Source organism: Oncorhynchus gorbuscha, linkage group LG04 (assembly GCF_021184085.1).
Source record: "Oncorhynchus gorbuscha isolate QuinsamMale2020 ecotype Even-year linkage group LG04, OgorEven_v1.0, whole genome shotgun sequence".
NCBI classification, from domain to species: domain Eukaryota; kingdom Metazoa; phylum Chordata; class Actinopteri; order Salmoniformes; family Salmonidae; genus Oncorhynchus; species Oncorhynchus gorbuscha.
The window spans coordinates 33,879,057-33,904,999 of NC_060176.1; the positions used below are offsets into that span (position 1 = coordinate 33,879,057).

The following is a 25,943-nucleotide window of genomic DNA, read 5'->3' on the forward strand; positions in this document are numbered from 1 at the left end:
GAGAACACCCCACTCCTCCGGGGGTAAAGGGCCTTACCTTATGAACACTCTTGGGGTCCTCGAGCCATGAATAGTACATCTCCTCCACATAATTGGAGCTTGTTCCATTGAGGAAAGGCTCGGCAGCCACAGGCGCGGTGTAGCACCTAAATGGCTGAAAAGTCCTTGGTACGGCCACACGCCTCTGCTGTGAAAAGTTCTGAGCAGTCTGAGAGGCTGTCAGCGGCCGCAGCCGGGCAGCGCAAGTCCTTAAGCGATGCATCGCAGTCCTTTAGCACACAACTCGCCTGTCTCTCCAAAACAATCAGAGTGGGATGGAGACTCCTTTCACTTCAACCAAACTGCAGTCAAATAATCCACAGGAAAACTTTTTTCAGGGGGCCTTTGGTTTTCACTTGTAAGCGGTGTTTGTTTCCTAACCTGCAAAAGATTGAGAGGTTGTGTGATTATATAGGCAATGTGTAATGAGTTAGAGTGAAAGGGACAGCTTGATGCATTTAAAAAAAACAGGGTAAAGCAAACGTATGTCACAGCCAGCACCTGCATATACACAGAGTAATGACAACTGTCAATATTAAATTGGTTTTAAAGGAATGAAAGTACTATTTAATGAGTGTCATCACTGATCCTCCAGGGATGTGAATACTGCATGCACAATGTTGAACTGTGTTATGTTTGCTTTACTGGTCAAAGAGATGACTGAGCGCTCTGGTTAATGCGAGTGTTGGCAATGTTAGTCTAGTATGTGTTTTGTAGCATCAGAATCTTCATTACTCATGACAACATACACAGGTTGGGCTCAACTATGCCGATGCAGCTGGATGTGAACTGTTGGGCATTTGCAATAATACATGGCCAATTTAAGCAGTGAGTTGTGTAAAAATAGTAATATGCGGGTGGGCTATGAAGGACACAGGGAATCTTATGTTTATCTGATCGCTAAAGTGTGTTATTCTAGACAGAAACTGATATGTTTGTCTTATCATAAGCAGGATAAATTGATGGAAGGGGAATCAGTCAGTGTAAAATGAATCTGCCTATGTTATTTTCATCCTAAAATTGAGGCAACTACTCCCACCTCAAATGAAATACAGGAACCTGCTCACTTGAGTGACAAGCTAGCTGCATGCTTAGCTAGCTAGCTAGCTAGCTACTTCTTGACAAGTTAGATATCATGTTAGCTAGTATGGAAATAGCATGTTGTGTAAACAAAAAAAGGTAGTTAAGAACCCATTTTAACAATATATATATATTCCTGTATCTACAAGAACATGTATCCCTTCCTGAAGCTACACCTATGTTTTGAGCATATCCATACTTGTAATCTAACATAGTTATTCTCGCCTGCTTCAATCTAAGTACTTCTGGGTCATGGATTTTTAGATTCCTTCAGAATAAAATTCTTGACCTGTGTACTTTGTAAATTAATAATTAGGGTGAAAATTATGGAAAATGTGCACAATTATCGATATATTTTATACTAATTTTCATAAAGAATAATTTAAAGTATATGATAAGCGATAAAGATTTGTTAACGTATTTGTTTTGGTGTGAAAATTGTGCATATAGGCTCTGTATTTAAATATAATTCAATACAAAAATTAAACAAAAAATAACTTGATGCCTTTAAATTCATTTTTAGAAACACAGGTTTTGCCAGCCTGTGGCTTCAGGCTAATGCTAATGTGATGGTGCCTGGAGAGCCGGCCAGCAGCGGAGAATATCCTCTCCACACTTGCAGAGCCACTGGGGATGTGTAACACCATTTTTGCCAGTCTTGCCAGGCTGGGCAAAGATTATTTTTCTATAGGTAGGCCTAAAAAAGATTTTTAGGCAAAATAACTCAATCAAAACAGAAATCATCTTGAACGTGGGAATACGCCAGGCCTAATGGGCCAAAATCAATAATGGCCTATTGTATAGATAGAACAAAACGTTTGTTTATAAAAATTGTTGCTACAATGACAATTATCTACCCACCTAATTTATTTTAGCATGCGCAGGTAGTAAGTACACCATCATACTTTGGGGATAAGTGTCTTTTCAGATCCCACAATGATTCTTTAGTTGTGGACACTCTTGCTCTTTGTCCTCAACTTTGTAAGGTCACCTTGATATAACACCTGTGTGTTTTATCAGTTTCTTTATGAAAATATTTAGCGAACTCCATGACTGTGGCTAAAGCAATCTAATTCCATCTGCATGCGTTTCCAACCCCTAGCTCTGCACAAGGTGAAGGTAAATTGGCAAAAATATTTACAATCTGACAGCTAAGATCGCTCAATTACAGTATGAAAAAAACACATTTAACTACCCCACCTAGTGTCCATTTAAAAACACAACTAATGATGGAATTGAACTCACCCCTAGGTGGCCCATAAAGGGTGGGAAATCAGCTGAAAAGCAGTCAATTTGGCAAAATGGACTTTGAATATATTGTTTGTTGCTGTTGCATTTTATTGTATTGTAACATGCGGTTGGCTACCTGCAAGGCCTGGGAAAGGATAAGATAGTTGGTTGTGGGTGATTGGTGTTGGCCTATGTATTATAGCCAAATTAAGAGTTTCTACTAGAAGTCGATCGATTTAAATCGGAATGGCCGATTAATTAGGGACGATTAAGTTTTCATAACAATCGGAAATCGGTATTTTTGGAAACTGATTTGGCCGTTTTTTTTTTTTTTTTACATCTGTATTTAACTAGGCAAGTCAGTTAAGAACACATTCTTATTTTCAATGACGGCCTAGGAACGGTGGGTTAACTGCCTCGTTCAGGGGCAGAACGACAGATTTCCACAGTCAGCTCGGGGGATTCAATCTTGCAACCTTACAGTTAACGAGTCCAACGCTCTAACCATCTGCCTCTCATTGCACTCCACGAGGAGACGGCTTATTGCATTCGCATAACAAGCAAAGTTAAGTTGCTAGCTAGCATTAAACTTATTTTATAAAAATCAATCAATCATAATCACTAGTTAAACTAGTAATATCGTCAACCATGTGTAGTATCTAGCGTGTCCTGCGTTGCATATAATTGATGTGGTGTGTATCGTTGCTCCAATGTGTACCTAACCATAAATATCAATGCCTTTAAAAGCAATACACAGAAGTATATATTTTTAAACCTGCATATTTAGCTAAAAGAAATCAAGGTTAGCAGACAATAAACCAGGTGAAATTAATTATGACATAACATTGAAAGTTGTGCAATGTAACAGGAATATTTAGACTTATGGATGCCACCCGTTAGATAAAATACAGAACGGTTCTGTATTTCACTGAAAGAATAAACGTCTTGTTTTTGAGATGATAGTTTCCAGAATTGACCACATAAATGACCTAAGGCTTGTATTTCTGTGTGTTATCATGTTATAACTAAGTATGATTTGATAGAGCAGTCTGACTGGGCGATGGAAGGCACCAGCAGGCCCGTAATCATTCATTCAAACAGCACTTTTGTGTGTTTACCAGCAGCTGTTTATGACTTCAAGCCTATCAACTCCCGAGATTAGGCTCGTGTAACCGATGTGAAATGGCAAGCTAGTTAGCGAGGTCCACGCTCGCTCTGAGAATTGGACTGGTTGTTCCCCTTGCTCTGCAAGGGTCGCGGCTTTTGTGGAGCGATGGGTAGTGCTGCTTCGAGGGTGGCTGTTGTGTTCCTGGTTTGAGCCAGGAACAGCGAGGAGAGAGGAGAGGGACAGAAGCTGTACTGGTACACTGGCAATACCAAAGTGCCTATACGAACATCCAATAGTGAAAGGTTAATGAAATACAAATAGTAGAGAGAAATAGCCCAAAACTTCTCACCTGGGAATATTGAAGACTCATGTTAAAAGGAACCACCACTTTATATGTTCTCATGTTCTGAGCAAGGAACTTAAACGTTAGCTTTCTTACATGGCACATATTGCACTTACTTTCTTCTCCAACACTTTGTTTTTGCATTATTTAAACCAGATTGAATAGGTTTCATTATTTATTTGAGGCTAAATTGATTGCTAAATTGCTAAAGTTAAATAAGTGTTCATTCAGTATTGTTGTAATTGTCATTATTACAAATAAATAAAATGTAATATTTTTTTAAATAAATTGGCCGATTAATCTGTATCGGGTTTTTTTGGTCCTCCAATAATCGGTATCGGCGTTGAAAAATCATAATTGGTCGACCTCTAGTTTCCACTCTATAAATTGATGTGTTTCGGTAAAAAAGTGTGTTTCTTAAACATAAAGACAAAAATGTCTATACCTTTCAGCTCTTTAATACTAGGGTTGGGCATCGTAACACCATCAAGGGATTTACACTATTACCAGCTTAGTACACAAGGGGGCGCCCAAAAAATGCCAACAAGCCCGCTGGGCATCTATTACCAGAATGCTAACAAAATTAGCACAATAGCGAATTTCCAAGGAGGCTGTTAGTTTGATATGCTAACGAGGGAATCCAGCTCATACAGTTATACCTATAAGTAGAAGCTATTTAAATGTAATTTTTTGGTGATTTTGGACATTTACAAGCGAATGTGAATGAGAGATAATATGCAAACGAACAATGATTTGACACATTAATGGCTATCCAGCAGCATGTCTACAACCTGTGTCTTTGTGGAGTCTGGAGTTGCCGGTAAGTGAATGAGCTTACGATGAAAAAGCATTTTTTTCCTAAATTGATGCATGGCTATCACATTTCTAATGTTTAGGCCCATCAAAGAAAACTACATTTCCTAATGTTTTGCTTAAAGTTAATCTTGCAATTTACCTGAGAAAGATAGTCTGGCTACACCGAGAAAAATAACAGAAAAGTAGCTACACATCATTCAGAGCCCCATCTGCTGATAGAATGCAATTTGTGAATTGTTGTGAATTGAGTTTAGAAGTACAACAGAAGCACAAACTTAGTCTGATGCCGAGCAGAAATTGCAAACATTTAAAATCAACATTTACAAAACTCAGCAAGACAATTCTGCATTAACACGACTCCACCACACAGAGCCGACATCCCAGTTATTTGCAAGAGGAAGTGATGCAGGTACAGAGGACAGAGCCAGATGCCTGGTCAGGACCCGGAGAAGGCGAGTGGGACAGCTGCCATTACAGTCAATACTACTCGCCAACGGGCAATCATTGGACAATAAATTAGACAAGGTACGAAAACGATTATCCTACCAATGGGACATCAAAAACGAATATCCTATGTGTCACAGAATCGTGGCTGAATGACAACCTGGATATTCAGCTATCAGGAGACACTGCACCGGGAAGATAGAACAGCACACTCCGGTAAGACAGGGTGGGAGGGGGGTGGTCTGTGCATATTTGTAAACAATAGCTGGTGCACGAAATCTAAGGAAGTCTCTAGATGTTGCTCGCCTGAAGTAGAGTATATTGTGATAAATTGCCTAGAGAGTGCTCAGCTATACTTTTCGTGGCTGTTTATTTACCACCACAAACAGATGCTGGCACGAAGACTGCTTATTTCCTTATACAGCTGACTGAATGCAAACAGGAAACCACTCAGAGGCAGAGCTCCTAGTGGCCAGACACTTTAATGCAGAGGAACTTAAATCAGTTCTAGCAAATTTCCATAACATGTTAAATGTGCAACCAGAGGGAAAAAAATTCTAGATCACCTGTACTCCACACAGAGATGCGTACAAAGCTCTTCCACACCCTCCATTTGGTAAATGTTTTGCCATCACAGACTGGAACATGTTCCGGGATTCTTCCGAGTACACCACATCAGTCACTGGCTTTATCAATAAATGCGTCGAGGACATCGTCCCCACAGTGACTGTACGTACATACCCCAACCAAAAGCCATGGATTACAGTTATCATTCGGACTGAGCTAAAGGGTAGAGCTTCCGCTTTCAAGGTGAAGGACTCTTACCCGGAAGCTTACAAGAAATCCTTCTATGCCCTGCGACGAACCACCAAACAGGCAAAGCGTCAATACAGGGCTAAGATTGAATCATACTACACCGGCTCCGACGCTCGTCTTATGTGGCAGGGCTTGCAAACTATTACATACTAGAAAGGGAAGCATAGCCGAGAGCCGCCCAGTGACACAAGCCTACCAGATGAGCTAAATCACTTTATGCTCGATTCGAGGCAAGAAACACTGAGGCATGCATGAGCATCAGCTGTTCCGAACGACTGTGTGATCACGCTCTCCATAGCTAACGTGAGTAAGACGTTAAAACAGATCAACATACACAAGGCTGCGGGGCCAGACTACCAGGACGTATGCTCTGGGCATGTGCTGACCAAATTGCAGGTGTCTTCACTGACATTTTCAACATGTCCCTGATTGAGTCTGTAAGACCAACATGTTTCAAGCAGACCACCATAGTCCCTGTGCCCAGGAACACAAAGGTAACCTGCATAAATGACTACAGACCCGTAGCACTCACGTCCGTAGCCATGAAGTGCTTTGAAACGCTGGTAATGGCTCACATCAACACCATTATCCCAGAAACCCTAGACCGCACCCCAAATTGCATTACAGCCAAACAGATCCACAGATGATGCAATCTCTTTTGCACTCCATACTGCCTTTCCCCACCTTGCCAAACGGAACACTTACGTGAGAATGCTATTCTTTAACTACAGCTCAGCGTTCAACACCATAGTGCCCTCAAAGTTAATCACTAAGCTAAGGATCCTGGGACTAAACACCTCCCTCTGCAACTGCAACTGGATCCTGGACTTCCTGACGGACCAACCCCAGGTGGTGAGGGTAGGTAGCAACACATCTGCCACGCTGATCCTCAACACTGGAGCGTGCTCAGTCCCCTTCTGTACTCCCTGTTCACCCACGACTGCATGGCCAGGAACAACCAACACCATCAAGTTAGCAGACAACACAGCAGTGGTAGGCCTAATCACCGACAATGAGACAACCTATAGGGAGGTAGTCAGAGACCTGGCCGGGTGGTGCCAGAATAACAACCTATCCCTCAATGTAACCAAGACTAAGGAGAGGATTGAAGACAACAGGAAAAGGAGGACCGAGCACACCCCCATTCTCATCAACGGGGCTGTAGTGGAGCAGTGGGGCTGTAGTGGAGCAACAACAAACTAGAATGATCCAAAAATACCAAGACAGTCGTGAAGAGGGCACGACAAAGCCTATTCCCCTCAGGAAACTAAAAAGATTTGGCATGGGACTTGAGATCCTCAAAACGTTTTACAGCTGCAACGTCGAGAGCATGTTGCATCACTGCCTGGTATGGCAATTTCTCAGCCTCTGACCGCAAGGCACTATAGAGGGTAGTGCGTACGCCCCAGTACGTCACTGGGGCTAAGCTGCCTGCCATCCAAGACCTCTACACCAGGCGGTGTCAGGGGAAGGCCCTATAAAAACCCAGCCATAGACTGTTCTCTCTACTACCGCATGGCAAGCAGTACCGGAATGCCAAGTCTAGGACAAAAAGGCTTCTCAACAGTTTTTACCCCCAAGTCATAAGACTCCTGAACAGGTAATCAAATGGCTACCCGGACAATTTGCATTGTGTTCACTGTAAGGTCTACCCGTTGTACTCGGCGCACGTGACAAATAGACATAAGTTAACTTGATATACATAGAGACTTGATCAAGCTAGACAGATTGACTACCTCCTTGTCTCTCTCTCTCTTGAATCAAAATGTTTTAAAAAGTATTGATAGGAGAGCATGCAATCTGATCATCTAATTGGCCTTCACATAACTCACAAGAAATTCCATGCGGACGGGGATATCGGACATTTAAAGAAAGTCTACTGGAGGACAATTTATTCTTAACTAGGACAAAATCACTTATAACTGCATTTTTTCCCGGTACAATATAAACTCAGCAAAAAATAAATGTCCCCTTTACAGGACCCTGTCTTTCAAAGATAGTTTGTAAACATTCAAATAACTTTACAGATCTTCATTGCAAAGGGTTTTAAAACACTGTTTCCCATGCTTGTTCAATGAACCATAAAAAATTAATGAACATGCACCTGTGGAACGGTCGTTAAGACACCAACAGCTTACAGACGGTAGGCAATTAAGGTCTCAGTTATGAAAACATATGACACTAAAAGAGGCCTTTCTACTGTGCTCAGATCAGTGCTCAGATTGTCCACAATAGGCTGAGAGAGGCTGGACTGAGGGCTTGTAGGCCTGTTGTAAGGCAGGTCTTCACCAGACATCACCGGCAACAACGTCACCTATGGGATCAAACGCCAGACGAGACTGGCAAAAAGCACTCTTCACTGATGAGTTGTGGTTTTGTCTCGCCAGGGGTGATAGCCAGATTTGCGTTTATCATCGAAGGAATGAGCGTTACACCGAGGCCTGTACTCTGGAGCGGGATCGATTTGGAGGTGGAGGGTCTGTCATGGTCTGGGGTAGTGTGTCACAGCATCATTGGACTGATCTTGTTCTCATTGCAGGCAATGTCAACACTGTGCATTACAGGGAAGACATTCTCCATCCTCATGTGGTACACTTCCTGCAGGCTCATCCTGACATGACCCTCCAGCATGACAATGCCACCAGCCATACTGCTCGTTCTGTGCGTGATTTCCTGCAAGACAGGAATGACAGTGTTCCGCCATGGCCAGTGAAGAGTCCGGATCTCAATCCCATTGAGCACGTCTGGGACCTGTTGGATCGGAGCTTGAGGGCTAGGGCCATTCGCCCCAGAAATATACGGGAACTTGCACGTGCCTTGGTGGAAGAGTGGGGTAACATCTCACAGCAAGAACTGGCAAATCTGGTGCGATCCTTGAGGAGATTCACTGCAGTACTTAATGCAGCTGGTGGCCACACCAGATACTGACTGTTACCCCCCTTTGTTCAGGGACACATTACATTTCAGTTAGTCACATGTCTTTGCAACTTGTTAAATTGATGTCTCAGTTGTTGAATCTTATGTTCATACAAATACTTACACATGTTAAATTTGCTGAAAATAAATGCAGTTGACAGTGAGAGGATGTTACTTTTTGTTGCTGAGTTTATGTTCAGCAAATCCCCTTGTTTGGGGGTACCTCTAAATGTAACTTCAGAGGTCATTCAATTCAATATTCATCATATTACGTATTGGATCTTTTAAAAAATACAACTTTTGCAAAAATACAACTTCTGCAGTTTACCTATAAAATGGTGAAGTAGACATACTTGGTATTCTTATCACAAAATATATAAATGAGCGCTCCACAATGAATTTCAATAAACAAGATCCTGCAACCATGGAGAGTTAAATACCTGTCTATTTATGGAAAAATTACACAGATTAACTAACTAACTAGTCATATCATAACTCGGATTACTCACGCGCTGCCTACTCCTGATGATTCGTTTTCCAATCACACGAGTAAAAAATATTTCGCTTCAACTGAGATGCTAAACCAGACAAGAGCGTGAATCTATAATGAATATGAAATGGGTGGGTTGAGATTATTAAATATAAAAGCAATAAACCTCAAAGCTTCACTTATACAAAAGTTTTACTTGAAGCCAAAATGGTTCTCAAGTAGATAACTGAGAGAAATAATCCATTGTTTAAAAATGGCCCTAAAGTGGCCCTTTCGTGCCACTTACCACATCTCATTTTCGATTAATTGAAAATTAAACCTTTACAAAATCTCTCCTTTTCAAACAAGCATTGAAGAGCTGGTTACAATTTCACCCCCCTGAAAATATAAAATATTATAGTTGAACTGAAATGTGATGGTTGAAAAAAAACTATTTATAGAAAAGATGTTTGAAAAAACTGTTCTGTTTTTAAAAGATATTGTAAATTGGAATGGTAGAGTTGTCTTTTATGGAGTTACCGGAATTGTATGTGAAAGTCTGCTCAATCCAAGATAATCAATTTATTAGAGGATTACTTGAAACATGGAGGAATTTGTGGCAGTGGGAGGATGTAGGGAACTGGTCTGTGTGTCCAATTCAAGGATCAAAACTGGCGGAGGAATACAAATAACAAATAGGACGGTTGAGGTGCAACACTAATAAAAATGATATTTTATAACCAATGCACTTTCTCCAGCGGTGGAAAGCGGTCGGAGTTTCTCTGTTATTTGAACGGTTCTTGCTATAATATGGACTTGGTCTTTAATCAAACTGGGCTCTCTTCTGTATTCCACCCCTACCCTACAACACAACTGATTGGCCCAACCACAATAAGGAAATAAATTCCACAAATAACATTTAATAGAGAAATCAAAACAATGAAATGACATACGAATGAATAATGTAGTAATCCAAAAAAAAGTGTTAAACAAATCAAAATATATTTTATTTATGTGATTCTTTCAAGTAGCCACCCTTTGCCTTGATGACAGCTTAGCACACACTTGGCATTCTCTCAACCAGCCTCATGAAGTAGTCACCTGGAATGCATTTCAATTAACAAGTGTGCCTTGTTAAAAGTTCATTTGTGGAATTTCCTTCTTAATGCGTTTGAGCCCATCCGTTGTGTTGTGACAAAGTAGGGTTGGTATACAGAAGATGGTGCTATTTGGTAAAAGACCAAATCCATGTTATGGCAGGAACAGCTCAAATAAGCAAAGAGGAATGACAGTCCATCATTACTTTGAGGCATGGTCAGTCAATGTGAAAGATGTCAAGAACTTTGAAAGTTTCTTCAAGTGCAGTCGCAAAAGCCATCAAACGCTAGCTATTATGAAACTGGGTCTCATGATGAAACTGGACCGCCACAGAAAAGACCCAGAGTTACCTCTGATGCAGAGGATCAGGTCATTAGAGTTACCAGCCTCAGCCATTGCAACCCAAATAAATGCTTCAGAGTTCAACTAACAGACACATCTCAACACCAACTGTTCAGGGAGAATCTGTTCTTTGGTCTGATGAGTCCAAATTTGAGATTTTTGGTTCCAACCGCCGTGTCTTTGTGAGATGCACCGTAGCTGAACAGGTGATCTTCGCATGTGTGGTTCCAGCCATGAAGCATGGAGAATTCAAGGCACACTTAACCAGCCAGGATACCACAGCATTCTACAGCGATACGCCATCCCATCTGGTTTTTGCACTTGGTGGGACTATCATTTGTTTTTCAACAGGACAATGACCCGAAATACACCCCGAGGCTGTGTTAGGGCTATTTGACCAAGAAGAGTGATGGAGTGCTGCATCAGATGACCTGGTCTTCACAATCACCCGACCTCAAACCAATTGAGATGGTTTGGGATGAGTTGGACTGCAGAGGGAAGGAAAAGCAGCAAACAAGTGCTCAGCATGTGTGGGAACTCCTTCAAGACGGATGAAAACTGACTTCCTCATAAAGCTGGTTGAGAGGATGCCAAGAGTGTGCAAAGCTGTCAAGGCAAAGGGTGGCTACTTTGAAAACACTCAAATATATTTAGACGTGTTAAACACTTATGGGTTACTACAGGGATCCATGTGTTATTTCTTAGTTTTGATGTCTTCACTATTATTCTACAATGTAAAAAATGGTTAAAAAAGCAAACTCTTGAATGAACAGTTGTCTAAACTTTTGACTGCTATTGTATATTTATGTACGATTATAGACAATTGTATGCTGCTTTTGTTGTTAAGGGGAGTGAGGTGTATAAAATGATGTATCTGTTCAATTTGTATTTCTTTATATGTCCAATAAAAATATAAGGGATGCACGATAAAAAAAAATATTTAAAAAAAAATCGGTGAACATATTGGAATTGGCCGATAATAGCTAAAAATACCAAAATCGGTATCGGCCGATGTTAAAAACAGATGTCCGCTAAATGACTTAAATGTAAATGTAATGTCCCAGCTGCCATGTATATAACGTTGGTACATTATGTAACAGCACGTAAAATTTTGCGTTGCATTTGCAACACAGCATTCCTAACCAAGTCCACACAATGTCTGCTGTGTGGATCGAGCAGTCATTTGAAAAATAACATTTCAGCAAGACAACGCAAAGGCGATCATGCCCTTGACAATCGATCGTTCTCTGTCGTAGGTGATGTTGGTTTTCGCCAACTGGTCGAGCACCGGTACACACTAGCAACTGGGCTATTTTTCAGATGTTGCCCTACCGGAGTTACACAGTAACAGTGTCACTGCTATTAGCTTCACAACATATATCCTACGGAACGCTGTTTGCGTCTTTGTGTGTCAAAAGAAAATACAGCAGCACTGTCAAAGCGGTGCAAAAACATCTGCAAACAAGCAAACACCGCCCACAAACCGCGTTGGTAATAAAGCATAATTTGTTCGACCGCAACTTCTGGGGTAGCTATTTTTAGCTTGGTACCTAGCTAACACCAACACAACCAGCCTGAAAACAATGATCTACAGAAACTGTAGTAATTTTCATTATTCTTAGCAATGATTTAGGAATCATTGTGAGTAACTATTAGCTAGGTTGCCACTTATCGCTCACCTATTGAAATTTGACTTCAGTTCATGAAAATAAATAGCTGGCGGGCTACTTAACCCTGTTGCCCAAAGCTAATGTTATAAACAGCCAGCTAGCTTCATCTGGCTACTGAGGGTCAAATGAACCGAGTTAAGTGTTGTGAAGCTAGCCACAACGAGGAATTTGCGGTTAGCCTTTAAATGCAATTCTTGAGGTGGAGTAACTCTGCAACATCACGGTCAAACCTGTTTTTTATTTTCTTTATGGGGGCATGTTTGTTAACAATACCACTGAAAATATAAAGGTCCAAGCTGATCATATACCATTTAACAGAGGCCAGTTCATGAAGAAAGGCTTGCTCATTAAACTTTGTTTCACTGAGCAGCCATTACAAACACAGGCTATAAAACAGTGATCACTAAAGTCATTACAGAAAACACCAGACTGATTATTTGTAAGGATAACATCGAGGTGAGTAGCCTTTTCTGAGTGTTTAGAGTCAACCAGTGCTCCAACCAGTGCTCCCGCACATTGGCTAACCGGGCTATCGGCAGTGTCCCACCACCCGCCAACCCCTCTTTTTACGCTACTGCTACTCTCTGTTCATCATATATGCATAGTCACATTAACCATACCTACATGCACATACTACCTAAATAAGCCTGACTAACCAATGTCTGTATGTAGCCTTGCTACTGTTATTTTCAAATGTCCTTTTACTGTTGTTTTATTTCTTTACTTACACCCACACCCACCGTTCTGTCGCACATTTGGTTAGAGCCTGTAAGCATTTCACTGTAAGGTCTACACCTGTTTTATTCAGCACACGTGACAAATAAACTTTGATTTGATTGGTAATAATCTGAGAAATATTTAGGGAGTCCCATTGCTTTAAGACTTGGTCAGGTGGTTTAAGCATGTCCCAGTTTAAGTCACCAAGCAGGACAAATTCAGACTTAGTGTAAGGGGCCAGGATAGAGCTTTAGGGCAGATAGAGTACAGACCAGTGCTGATGGAGGACGATAAGCACCCAGCAACAGATACGTTATTTGAAAGTTCAATGCATAAAACCAGCTAATCACATTTTTAGTGTACAGACTTGGTTGAGACAACCGAGCACTGAAGGTGATCCTTGGTAAAGATCTGTCTTGCCGAAAAAGGTTATAACCAGAAAGGTTAACGTCAGTATTCAAAACACTCGTCTCAGTAATGACCAACACATCTGGATTGGAGCTGTGAACACACTTTCAATTGATCTATTTTAAGTAATAAGCTTCTAGTGTTAACGTGCAGGCCCAAAATGAAAAACATACAGAACATAGTGTAATACAAATGGGCTAAATAACAATGGGATTTAAAATGTATAAAAATAGCAATATTATTATACATAATGTTTAGTTATTTTAATTACTGTTACCATAATAATAACTCCAGTAATCTGTCATTTTAATGCTGTTAAAAAAATATGTCAATGTTATAATATTATTTGTGCCATTATGACTATTCACTTTGATATTGTTAAACATTTCAAGTCTGCTAACATTTCCTAATAAAATGTTATGTCGGCCATTTGTATATCTTTTTTAATCATCTTTGCGTGACTTATATTTTGAAGGGAAATCGCCAAGGTCAGCGCTTTATTCTTGCAAGGTCTTGCTATGACCTCTGAGAAGCCAGCAAGAATAAGCAAGTGTAGAATGACGCCTACGCAGAGTCCCTACTTCCGTTTTTCAGTGGAAACGGAAGTTGTAAAATACTTAGAGATATTAGAGAAATGAGATAGATATCACATTGGATATGACAGGAGGAACATAACGCCTCAGCTAGCAGACTGTTGATCAATCGCGTTCACATTGTCATGCTGCGTCACTTGTTGATAAGAACATCGTCACGCACTCACTTCTCAAAGTCAGGCTATGGATCAAGAAACCTGCCCATTTTTCTCAAAAGTAGGTAATGTCACGTCCAATTGACTGCCATTCCCTCCTTGAACGAGAGCTCGCCTAGTCTCGGAATCTCCCAGAATGCACCACTCAGCCCGTGGCCGACGCATGGGCAAAGTAGACAACGGAGCGGGGGCTTGTATGATTAAAATTAAGTTTCCCTATCTCCTCAAATGTATCTCTGACAGCAACCCTGAAAACCGGATGTTAGCGCTTTTGTGGAGCCGCATAGGTTACCATACTTCAAACATTCTCCACTCCCCTTCATCGCCCAATGCGAACCCGCCCAAGTTCTTTTCTGAGGAGCCTACTGGTTCTCTAAACGAAATCCCGGTTAAAAATAGGACCAGACCATGTCCCAGTCGTCCTGCAAAACGTCAATCACTTTATCCTTTAGACGTTGGTTTCCAAAAATATTTCTAACTAACAAGCTAGAAACTGCTTTATTCTCACAACTGTTGGTCTGTAACTTCATATGAGTTATATAGTCTACTAGATAACTTGACTAAGCTATTAAACAAAGGGGAAGGACCTGGTTCAATTACATTCTCACTCACACCAGATAGCTAGCTTGCTAACTATCCAGCTACTACGCTAGCTAACCAACGTCGTTACCTAGCAAGGTTGTAGCCACTAACTATTAACGTTAGTTATCTACTATGACTGACCACAAAACATAACGTGTGAATGTTTCTAATTAAAAGATCCAATATTTTCCAATTGTAAAAAAATATGACTTTGCTAGGCTCTTTTGATTCGCTAGTTTAGCTAACGTTAGCTAGCCAACTCCTCGAGAAACGCTAACGTTAGTTAAGCTAACGTACTTTATGGCAATGACTGCCGGGCCGACAATGTTCCTCTTTCAAGCAACAAAAGCACTTAATTCAAATATCCAGACGTTTAAAGATTTAAATCACGGCTCACCAAGTCTGTTCTGCCGCGTTGCCCTCTGTCTTAATGCAAATGACAGCGAGTAGCAACTGCGGTGTGAGAGTCGAGACACCTAATGTGAAGCTACCCACAATGAGGATTGGCCACAGTTGTACAATTTGCGGTTTGCCTTCAAAATAAAAGTTCCTCAAAGAAAGTGATGCAAATGATTAGAAAAAGTGGAATCAGTCCATATTTGAACTAGAATATGCTGAACAAGGTTGGAGTGTTATATAAATTCAACAAAATATAATTAGTTAATTTGACAAAAGAAATCACACTGTGATTTCTAGATTTGCATTGTGGGCATACTATTTCACTGCACAACCTTACCTATGGATTGTGACTCAATTAAAATAGTTATCATTCTACTCAGTGACACCCACAGAACACAACTGTGAACAATTTACACAAATATTAGCGTTGTAGCTCTTATTGTACTGTTGATGTGGGAAAAAAATGTGGGAAAATATACTCCCCAGTCAGAATTTTGTTCATATTGACATTCATTTTGCACTGTACAGCATTACCTATGGGTTGTGGATCAATGAAATGGGGTATCAGTGCCTGGTTTCCTCCAAATGTAACAATTGGCAGTCAGACAAAAGAGTTCCATCTTGGTTTCATCAGACCAGAGAATCTTGTTTCTCATGGTCATTCCTTTTAGGTGTTTTTTGGCAAACTCCAAGCGGGCTGTCACATGCCTTTTACTGAGGAGTGGCTTCAGTCTGGCCACTCTACTGTAAAGTCCTGATTGGTGGAGTGCTGCAGAGATGGTTGAACATCTGGAATATTCTTTTGGTACCCTTCTCCAGATCTGTGCCTCTACAAAATTATGTCTCAGAGCTCTAAAGACAATTCCTTCAACCTCATGCATGGCTTGGTTTTTGCTCTGACATGCACTTTCAACTGTGGGATCTTATATATCAATTGAATTTACCACAGGTGGACTCCAATCAAGTTGTAGTAACATCCCAATGATAATCAATGGAAGAAGGATGCACCTGTGCTCAATTTCGAGTCTCATAGCAAAGGGTCTGAATACTTATGTAAATAAGGTATTTATGTTGTTTATTTTTCATACATTTGCCCAAAAATCAAAAAACCTTTTTCGCTCTGTCATTATGAGGTATTGTGTGTAGATTGAAGAGGACATTTTTTTAATTTAATCCATTTTAGAATAAGGCTCTAACGTAACAAAATATGTAAAAAGGGAAGGGGTCTGAATACTTTCTGAAAGCACTGTACATAACTGACTCGAAAAAGTTGTAAATTACTGGAGACCTGTGCTACACAATGCTACAACCATTAACACTATAAATCCCCAACATGTAAGCTAACATTGACCGAAACCAACTAGTCTATGGCTAGCTAGAGCCCAGCCAAGCTAAATTCGGTAAGCATCAAGTAGGATGCTCATTCTGTGTTTTGCACTATAGCCCGTTACCATATATGTGATTGAATATTATCTGCTGTTGGCTTGTGTGGATGTATGTATGTGTTATGCAACATAGCTGACTTGAAACATTGTCAACAGTTTCAGGGCCATGGGCCTTTCTCATGATGGAAAAATACAGAAAAACATGAAGACAGGAACTGTGCAATGAGTTGGGGGGGCCACATTCAGAACGTAGTGTTGCGAGAACAAACTGTCTTCTGTTAGATAACAGGAGCCAGGTGCAAGATAAAGGTATGAGCATGAGCGCATAGATATTCTTCACAGCGCCCAGTTACATCTATCAACTGGAGTGTCTGGGGGCCGGGACCAGCTCTACGCCAACAATCAACGATAGGCAGAGTGAGTCTAAACCACGCCCAGTCTCTACTCTGACAGGCCGGCTCGGAAGCAGGAACTATTTCTGTCAGAGTATATTTATAATATCTTTGTCAAGAATAAGTCAGTTCTCTGTTTGCCCTGCGAGGTGGGACAGAGAGCCCGTATATACGAAAATTGCATTTACCACTTATTGCTTAGCTAATAAAAAATACATAGTATACAATCGGTGACTTATTGTCATATTTATCCTGATACCAGATTCGAATTGGTGCAACTCTAACACAAGCTAGCGAACTGTTAAACGTTATTTCTGTACAAATATCAACACTTTACCACATTTTATTGTCACATCGCAAATATGAGCTAAAACAATGTTTAAAAAAGGACAAAAAGTTCAGACGCCAGCAGTCTAAGGCACTGCATCTCAGTGCTAGAGGCGTCACTACAGACACCCAGGTTTGAATCCAGGCTGTATCACAACCGGCCGTGATTGGGAGTCCCATGGGGCGGCGCACAATTGGCCCAGCGGCGTACGGGTTTGGTCGGTGTAGGCCGTCATTGTCAATAAGAATTTGTTCTTAACTGACTTGCCTAGTTAAATAAAGGTGGGACATTTAAAAAAAATATTTTCTTACATATAAACCATTATCAACCAAGCACACCTCCATTACTTATAATGGGGAAAATACCAACAAGTTTTTCACTCGATTAAAACTCTCTCCAATGGCCTTCAAACATCACCAAACTTAAGGACTATGTAATTAACCATGTTACCTCAATATTTTAAGAGTCATATTGCACTTTTGTACATTACATACCTGAATTAACAGAATAAAATGATGAGACAGAGAAAAGTTAGAGGTGTTTAGTAGTAGGCATTCTCCAATATTGAAGAAGAACCTCCAAGCAAAGCAGTATTGCCAACTCCACAGTAAGGAAAGTAACTACTGTCTGTCCTAAAAGTCACTAAATGACATCATCACATAATTTGCATAATTGGCCATGTGCATGTAATTGTAATGGAAGCTGTAGGAGAGAGGAATAATGTTGTGGGAGAGACAAAAAGTGAGTAAAAAACACCCTAAATATATTTAGAACTACAAATTAACTTTCTTCTGTCGATTCTTGTTTTATTTAATGTCACAATTCCAACCCTCCTCCTTTATCCGGGCTTGGGACTGGGAAAAGAGACACTGGCGGAGTTACTTAGTTTTTTATTTGATTGTTTTTTAGTTTAGTTTTCTTAATTTGGTTTGGTTTTTAACCTTATGGACCACTTAGGAGCCTACAAGAAGTCACAGTAAAACATTATTAACCATAACATTTTTGACATTTTTTTGTATACAATCTACATTAACAATAATCTAAATCAACCAAATAGACAATAGAAAAAAACTGTCAATGGCAATGTGAGAAAATTATGGTACCTAGTCTGGCCCTAATTCAGGTTAATTGTTTTTTTTTTATGTAAGGCAGGGCGGGATCAGACAGTGGCGGCTTCCCCCGTGCGTGAGGGTGGGGCCCATGGCAGCACCTGCTGCTCGTTGAGAAGAGTAAGAACAATACGTGCTTTCACGTCAGAGTCTCCAAAAAGTCTCCAATAACACCAGAAAAAGTCGCTAGATATTTCGCTAGTCACTTTTTTGAAAATGTGTCGCTAGAGGGGTCTGAATACTCGCTAAATTGGCAACACTGCCTCCAAGACCTCACAATCTCACTAAAGCTCCCATTTGACGTCACAGCTCCCCTAGTGGCACTAATCATATACATTATACCGAGGAGGCCTAGAAAATGATACAAGGGATGGCCCCATAAAATAACAAAAATAGAACAAAAATATGACAAACATTCAGTGCAGATACATTCTCCATAATGTCCATCCTAGTATTCTAATTTCTATACTGCCAAAGTAATACTTTTATGTGGGGAGCTGGGGGCCACCAAAGCCTGTGAGCTCCATCACCTTGCGGGGGCTGCTGGGGTGTGTGGTACACAAGTGATGACACCCACAGTTAATACAAATATTTGCTTGTTTAGTATTATCTAGAACCATTTGGTTTACTTTCAATTATGGACTTTTATTTTATAGGTGCATTGCAAATCCCACTATTGTGGTTAATCCTTATTGTGGCTATTTTAACATAGTGCTACACAACGTCAAGTGGAGTTGACTTCGGATTTGTAGTCCACCAACACTTGAGCCACACCAGAAATGCCCAAAAATTGGGATTTGAGTTGCAGTCACTGAAAGAGCCTTTTCGTGAGAGTAGTGATTAAACAATGCAATTTCACACTCAATTCATGCAAATACAGTACCATTCAAAAGTTTGGACAACCCTACTCATTCAAGTTTTTAAAAATGTGTTTTTACTATTTTCAACATTGTAGAATAATAGTGAAGGCATCACAACTATGAAATAAAACATATGGAATCTTGAGGTAATCCAAAAAGTGTTAAACAAATCAAAATATATTTTATATTTAAGATTATTCAGAGTAGACACCCTATGCCTTGATGACAGCTTTGCACACTCTTGGCATTCCCTCAACCAGCTTCATGAGGAATGATTTTACAACAGTCTTGAAGGAGTTTCCACATATGCTGAGCACTTGTTGGCTGCTTTTCCTTCCCTGCGGTCCAACTCATCCCAAACCATCTCAATTGGGTTGAGGTCGGGTGATTGTGGAGGCCAGGTCATCTGATGCAGCACTCCATCACTCTCAATCTTGGTCAAATAGCCCTTATCCAGCCTAGGGGTGTATTTCGGGTCATTGTCCTGTTGAAAAACAAATGAAAGTCCCAAAAAGCACAAAAACCAGATGGGATGGCGTATCGCTGCAGAATGCTGTGGTAGCCATGCTGGTTAAGTGTGCCTTGAATTCTAAATAAATCAGTGTCACCAGCAAAGCACCCCCACACCATCACACCTCCCCCCTCCATGCTTCATGGTAGGAACCACACATGCGGAGATCATCCATTCACCTACTCTCTGTCTCACAAAGACATGGCAGGTGGAACCAAAAATGTAATCAGACCAAAGGACAGATTTCCACCGGTCCTGTGTTTCTTGGCCCAAGCAAGACTCTTCTTATTATTGGTGTCCTTTAGTAGTGGTTTCTTTGCAGCAATTTGGCCATGAAGACCTGATTCTCGCAGTCTGTTGTCTGTTAATTTAACTAATTGAAGCATTTATTTGGGCTGCAATCTCAGTTGGAGTAAACTCTAATGAACATCCTCTGCAGAAGAGGTAACTCTGGGTCTTACATTCCTGTGGTGGTCCTCATGAGAGCCAGTATCATCATCGCGCTTGATGGTTTTTGCGACTGCACTTGAAGAAACTTTCAAAGTCCTTGACATTTTCCAGATTGACTGACCTTCATGTCTTAAAGTAATGATGGACTGTCATTTCTCTTTGCTTATTTGAGCTGTTCTTGACATAATATGGACTCAGTTTTTTATCAAATAGGGCTATCTTCTGTAAACCACCCCCACCTTGTCACAACACAACTGTTTGGCTCAAACGCATTAAAATGAACTTTTAACAAGACACACCTGTTAATTGAAATGCATTCCATGACTACCTCATGAAGCTGGTTGAGAGAATGCCAAGAGTCTGCAAAGGTGGCTACTTTGAATAATCTCAAATATAACATATATTTTGATTTGTTTAACTTTTTTGCTTACTACATGATTCCATATGTGTTATTTCATAGTTTTAATGTCTTCACTATTATTGTATAATGTAGAAAATGGTTTTAAAAAATCATGAAAAACCGGAATGAATAGGTGTGTCTAAACTTTTGACTGGCACTGTATGTACAAAAAGTATTTCAGAAGATTTTGTGCTTTTTTGTGTGGCTTAATTCGTGTGAAAATACACACTTTTTTGTGTGTGTCACGTCCTGACCTTAGTTCCTTTTGTATGTTTCTATTTTAGGGAGGTCAGGGCGTGAGTTGGGGTGCGCATTCAATGTTTTTGTTCTATGTTTGGTATTTCTATGTGTTTGGCCTGGTATGGTTCCCAATCAGAGGCAGCTGTCAATCGTTGTCTCTGATTGAGAACAATACTTAGGTAGCCTGTGTTCCCTATTTTAGTTGGGTGTTTAATTTTCTGTTTAGTGTTTTCTGCACATTACAGGACTGTTTTTTTTTAGTTTAATCACGTTGTTGTTTTGTATTTCAGTGTTCAGTTAATAAAATCATGAACACATACGACACTGCGCTTTGGTCCACACCACAACCGGACCAAGCAGCGTGGTAACCAGGAGCAGAGGGTTCTGTACTCCTGGACTTGGGAGGAAATTTTGGACGGTAGGGGACCCTGGGCACAGGCTGGGGAATATCGCCGCCCCTGGGAAGAGCTGGAGGCAGCAAAAGCCGAGCGGCGGCATTATGAGGAGTTAGCACGGCAGCGCAACAGGGGCAAGAGGCAGCCCCAAAAATGTATTGGGGGGAGGGCACACGGTCTAAGTCAGGTAGGAGACCTGAGCCAACTCCCCATGCCTACTGTGGCGAGAGGTGGACCGGGCAGGCACCGTGTTATGCTGTGAGACGCACGGTGTCCCCAGTACGCAGGCATAGCCCGGTGTGCTACATCGCAGCGCCTCGGCCGGGCTGGAGTGGGAAGCCGGCTCAGCGTATCTGGTCTCCAGTGCGTCTCCTCGGACCGGGGTATATGGCACCAGCCCTAAGCACGGTGTCCCTAGTTCGCCAGCACAGCCCAGTGCGGTCTGTTCCACCCCGCCGCACTTGCCGGGCTACAGGGTATCCAGCCAGGCCAGGTTATTTTTTATTTTTTTACACCTTTATTTAATTAGGCAAGTCAGTTAAGAACACATTCTTATTTTCAATGATGGCCTAGGAACGGTGGGTTAACTGCCTCGTTCAGGGGCAGAAAGACAGATTTTCACCTTGTCAGCTCGGGGGATCCAATCTTGCAACCTTACAGTTAACTAGTCCAACGCAATAACGATCTGCCTCTCTCTCTCATTGCACTCCACAAGGAGACTGCCTGTTACACAAATGCAGTAAGCCAAGGTAAGTTGCTAGCTAGCATTAAACTAATCTTATAAAAAACAATCAATCATAATCACTAGTTAACGACACATGGTTGATGATATTTCTAGATATTATTTAGCGTGTCCTGTGTTGCATATAATCTGACTGAGCATTCAAGCATACAAGTATCTAAGTATCTGACTGAGCGGTGGTAGGCAGAAGCAGCTGCGTAAACATTCATTCAAACAGCACTTTCAAACAGCACTTTCGCGCGTTTTTCCAGCAGTCTTCCTTGTGCTCAAGCATTGCACTGTTTATGACTTCAAACCTATCATCTCCAGAGATGAGGCTGGTGTGACCGAAGTGAAATGGCTGGCTAGTTAGCGCGCGCTAATAGCGTTTCAAACTTCACTCGCTCTGAGCCTTGGGGTGGTTGCTTCCCTTGCTCTGCATGGGTAATGCTGCTTCAATGTGGTGGCTGTTGTCGTTGTGTTGCTGGTTCGAGCCCAGGGAGGAGCGAAGAGAGGGACGGAAGCTATACTGTTACACTTATCTACTTGAAGCTAAATTTATTTTATTGATGTATTATATTAAGTTAAAATAAGTGTTAATTCAGTATTGTTGTAATTGTCATTATTACAAATACATATTTTATTTAAAAAACAACAGCATTAAAATCGTCCGATTAATCGGAAAAATCATAATCGGTCGACTTCTAGTGTCAATCGTGGTTTTTACTCAGGCTACTGTAACAAGAGGCATTTGCCAGCATTATTGGCCTACTGCCTCTGCTCAGAGACCTACTAGGATTTCATGGAAATATCTGTTCGAGCCCACTGCGCCACTCGGGAGGCCATCCATCCTGTTCTGATCTAATGAGATGGATGTAGGATTTTCTATGGCCTAGAATCGAGGCCTTTCCCAGTCATGAAAGACGAAGCTAGGCCCCTCTTGGTTCTCAATGGCGAAGAGTGAACTCAAGTTGGGGTTATATGTCAGATTCTCTTATACCACTTTGCCCAACATGTTATACCCCAGAGGTTGTAAATAAATCCTTATAAAGGATAACTTGTATAACTTATAACTTATAACTTGTATCATTATTATAGGGCTATGAAACCCTTAGCTAAATGGCTTTAGACTGAGCATTTCTCAACATAGCCTTGTATAAAATGCATAATAAAGAAAACATTACCGACTACCACTCTATATTTTCAAGCATAGTGGTGGCTGCATCATGTTATGGGTATGGTTGTAATCTTAAAGGACCGGGGAGTTTTTCAGGATAAAAAAGAAACGGAATGGAACTAAACACAGGCAAAATCCTAGAGGAAAACCTGGTTCAGTTTGCTTTCCACCAGACACTAGGAGACAAATGAACCTTTCAGCAGGACAATAACCTAAAACACATGGCCAAATCTACACTGGAGTTGCTTACCAAAAAGACAGTGAATATCCCGAGTGGCCGAGTTACAGTTTTGACTTTAATCTCCTAGAATATCTATGGCAAGACCTGAAAACGATTGTATAGCAATGATCAACAACACATTTGACAGAGCTTGAATAATTTTGAAAATAATAATGGTAAAATGTTTCACAATCCAGGTGTGGAAAGCTCTTAGAGACTTATCCAGGAAGGCAGCTGTAATCACTGCCAAAGGTGCTTCTACAAAGTATTGACTCAGGGGTGTCAATACTTACACTACATTCCACAATCATGGGCATTAATATGGAGTTGGTCCCCCTTTGCTGCTATAACAGCCTCCACTCTCCTGGGAAGGCTTTCCACTAGTTGGAACATTTCTGCAGGGACTTGCTTCCATTCAGCCAAAAGAACATTAGTGGGGTCGGGCACTGATGTTCGGCGATTAGGCCTGGCTCGCAGTTGGCATTCCAATTCTTTCCAAAGGCCTTCGATGGGGTTGAGGTCAGGGCTCTGTGCAGGCCAGACAAGTTCTTCCACATCGATCTCAACAAACCATTTAGGTATGGACTTCGCTTTGTGCACAGAGGCATTGTCATGCTGAAACAGGAAAGGCCCTTCCCCAAACTGTTGCCACAAAGTTGGATGCACAGAATCGTCTAGAATGCCATTGTATGCTGAGGCGCTAAGATTTCCCTTCACTAAGAGGCCTAGCCCGAACCATGAAAAACTGCACCCGGACCATCATTTCTCCTCCACCAAACTTTACAAGTTGGCACTACGCATTGGAGCAGAGTTCTCCTGGCATCCGCCAAACCCTGATTCGTCTGTCAGTCTACCAGATGGTGAAGCGTGATTCATCATTCAAAGAACGCGTTTCCACTGCTCCAGAGTCCAATGGCGGCAAGCTCAACACCACTCCAACTGACGTTTGGCATTGCGCATGGTGATCTTAGACTTGCATGCCATGGAAAGCCATTTCTTGAAGCTCCCGACAAACAGTTATTGTGCTGATGTTGCTTCCAGAGGCAGTTTGCAACTCCGAAGCGAGTGTTGCAACCGAGGACAGGCGATTTTTACGCGCTACAGCACCCGGCGGTCCTGTTCAGTGAGCTTGTGTGGCCTACAGTACCACTTCGCTGCTGAGCTGTTGTTACCCCTAGACGTTTCCACTTCACAATAACAGCAGTTATAGTTAACCAGGGCCGCTCTAGCAGGGCAGAAATTTGACGAACTGACTTGTTGGAAAGGTGGCATCCTATGACGGTGCCAGGTTGAAAGTCACTGAGCTCTTCAGTAAGGCCATTCTTCTTGTAATGTTTGTCTATGGAGAATGCATGGCGGTGTGCTCGATTTTATACACCCGTCAGCAACGGCTGAACTAGCCAAATCCAGTAATTATTAGGGGTGTCCACATACTTATGTATTTAGACCGCTTCACTTTTTCCACATTTTGTTACGCTACAGCCTTGTTCTAAAATGTATCACCCCCCCCATAAACCCACACAAAAATACCCCCATAATGACAAAGCAAAAAAATGTTTTTTAGACATTTTTTTCAAATGTTTATAAAAACATCTGATAAACCATTTACAAAAGTATTCAGACCTTTGTACTTTGAACACCTTTGGCAGCGATTATAGCCTGGAGACTTTTTGTCCTTACGGAAGGTTCTCCCATCTCCACAGAGGTACTCTGGAGCTCTTTCAAAGTGACCATTTTGGTTCTTGGCCACCTCCCTGACCAAGGCCCTTCTTCCCCGATTGTTCAGTTTGGCCGGGCGGCCAGCGCAAGGAAGTGTTGGTGGTTCCAAACTTCTTCCATTTAAGAATGATGGAGGCCACTGTGCTCTTGGGGACCTTCAATGCTGCAGACATTTTTTGGTCCTCTTCCCCAGATCTGTGTCTCGACACAATCCTGTCTCGAAGCTCTACGGACAATTTCATCGTCCTCATTGCTTGGTTTTTGCTCTGACAACTGTGGGACCTTAGACAGGTGTGCGCCTTTCCAAATCATGTCCAATCAATTGCATTTGACACAGATGGACTCTAATGAAGTTGTAGAAACATTAAGGATTTTCAATGGAAACAGGATGCACCTGAGCTCAATTTCGAGACTCATAGCAAAGGGTCTGAATACTTACATAAATATCATTTTTTATATATACACATACATTTGCAAAAATATCAAAAACCTGTTTTCACTTTGTCATTATGGGGTATTGTGTAGATGGGTGAGAAAAACAGGTAATACATTTTGAATTCAGGCTGTAACATCATCTGGAATAAGGAGCATGAATACTTTCTTTAGGCACAGTATATGGGGAAATCTTGTTTGACGTTATCATGGAATAACCACACACATTCAGTGGTGTGAGAAGGCACAAGGGCCTTCTCAGTCATTAATATCATAGACATGCTTTTAGTACAAAGCTTAAAACACAATGTTATACATTTAAATGATGGCTGCATTTATGTGAGTATGTGGATTTTATTTCATATGCATTACAAAAATC

General features: G+C 41.2%; 1 protein-coding gene across 3 annotated transcripts in view; it reads right to left on the minus strand.

The window, feature by feature from the left end:
* ogdha (oxoglutarate dehydrogenase a) overlaps positions 1–15,338 on the minus strand; it is a 74,549-nt gene extending 59,211 nt beyond the window's left edge. For all 3 annotated transcript variants that reach the window (XM_046346551.1, XM_046346550.1, XM_046346552.1), the window contains exons 1-2: positions 15,224–15,338; positions 38–420 (exon numbers count right to left, since the gene is read on the minus strand). In XM_046346551.1, coding sequence (XP_046202507.1) covers positions 38–262 — 225 coding nt within the window. In that variant the 5' untranslated portion in view covers positions 263–420; positions 15,224–15,338. The remainder of the gene's footprint in view (positions 1–37; positions 421–15,223) is intronic.
* Between the last annotated feature and the right edge of the window lie 10,605 nt (positions 15,339–25,943).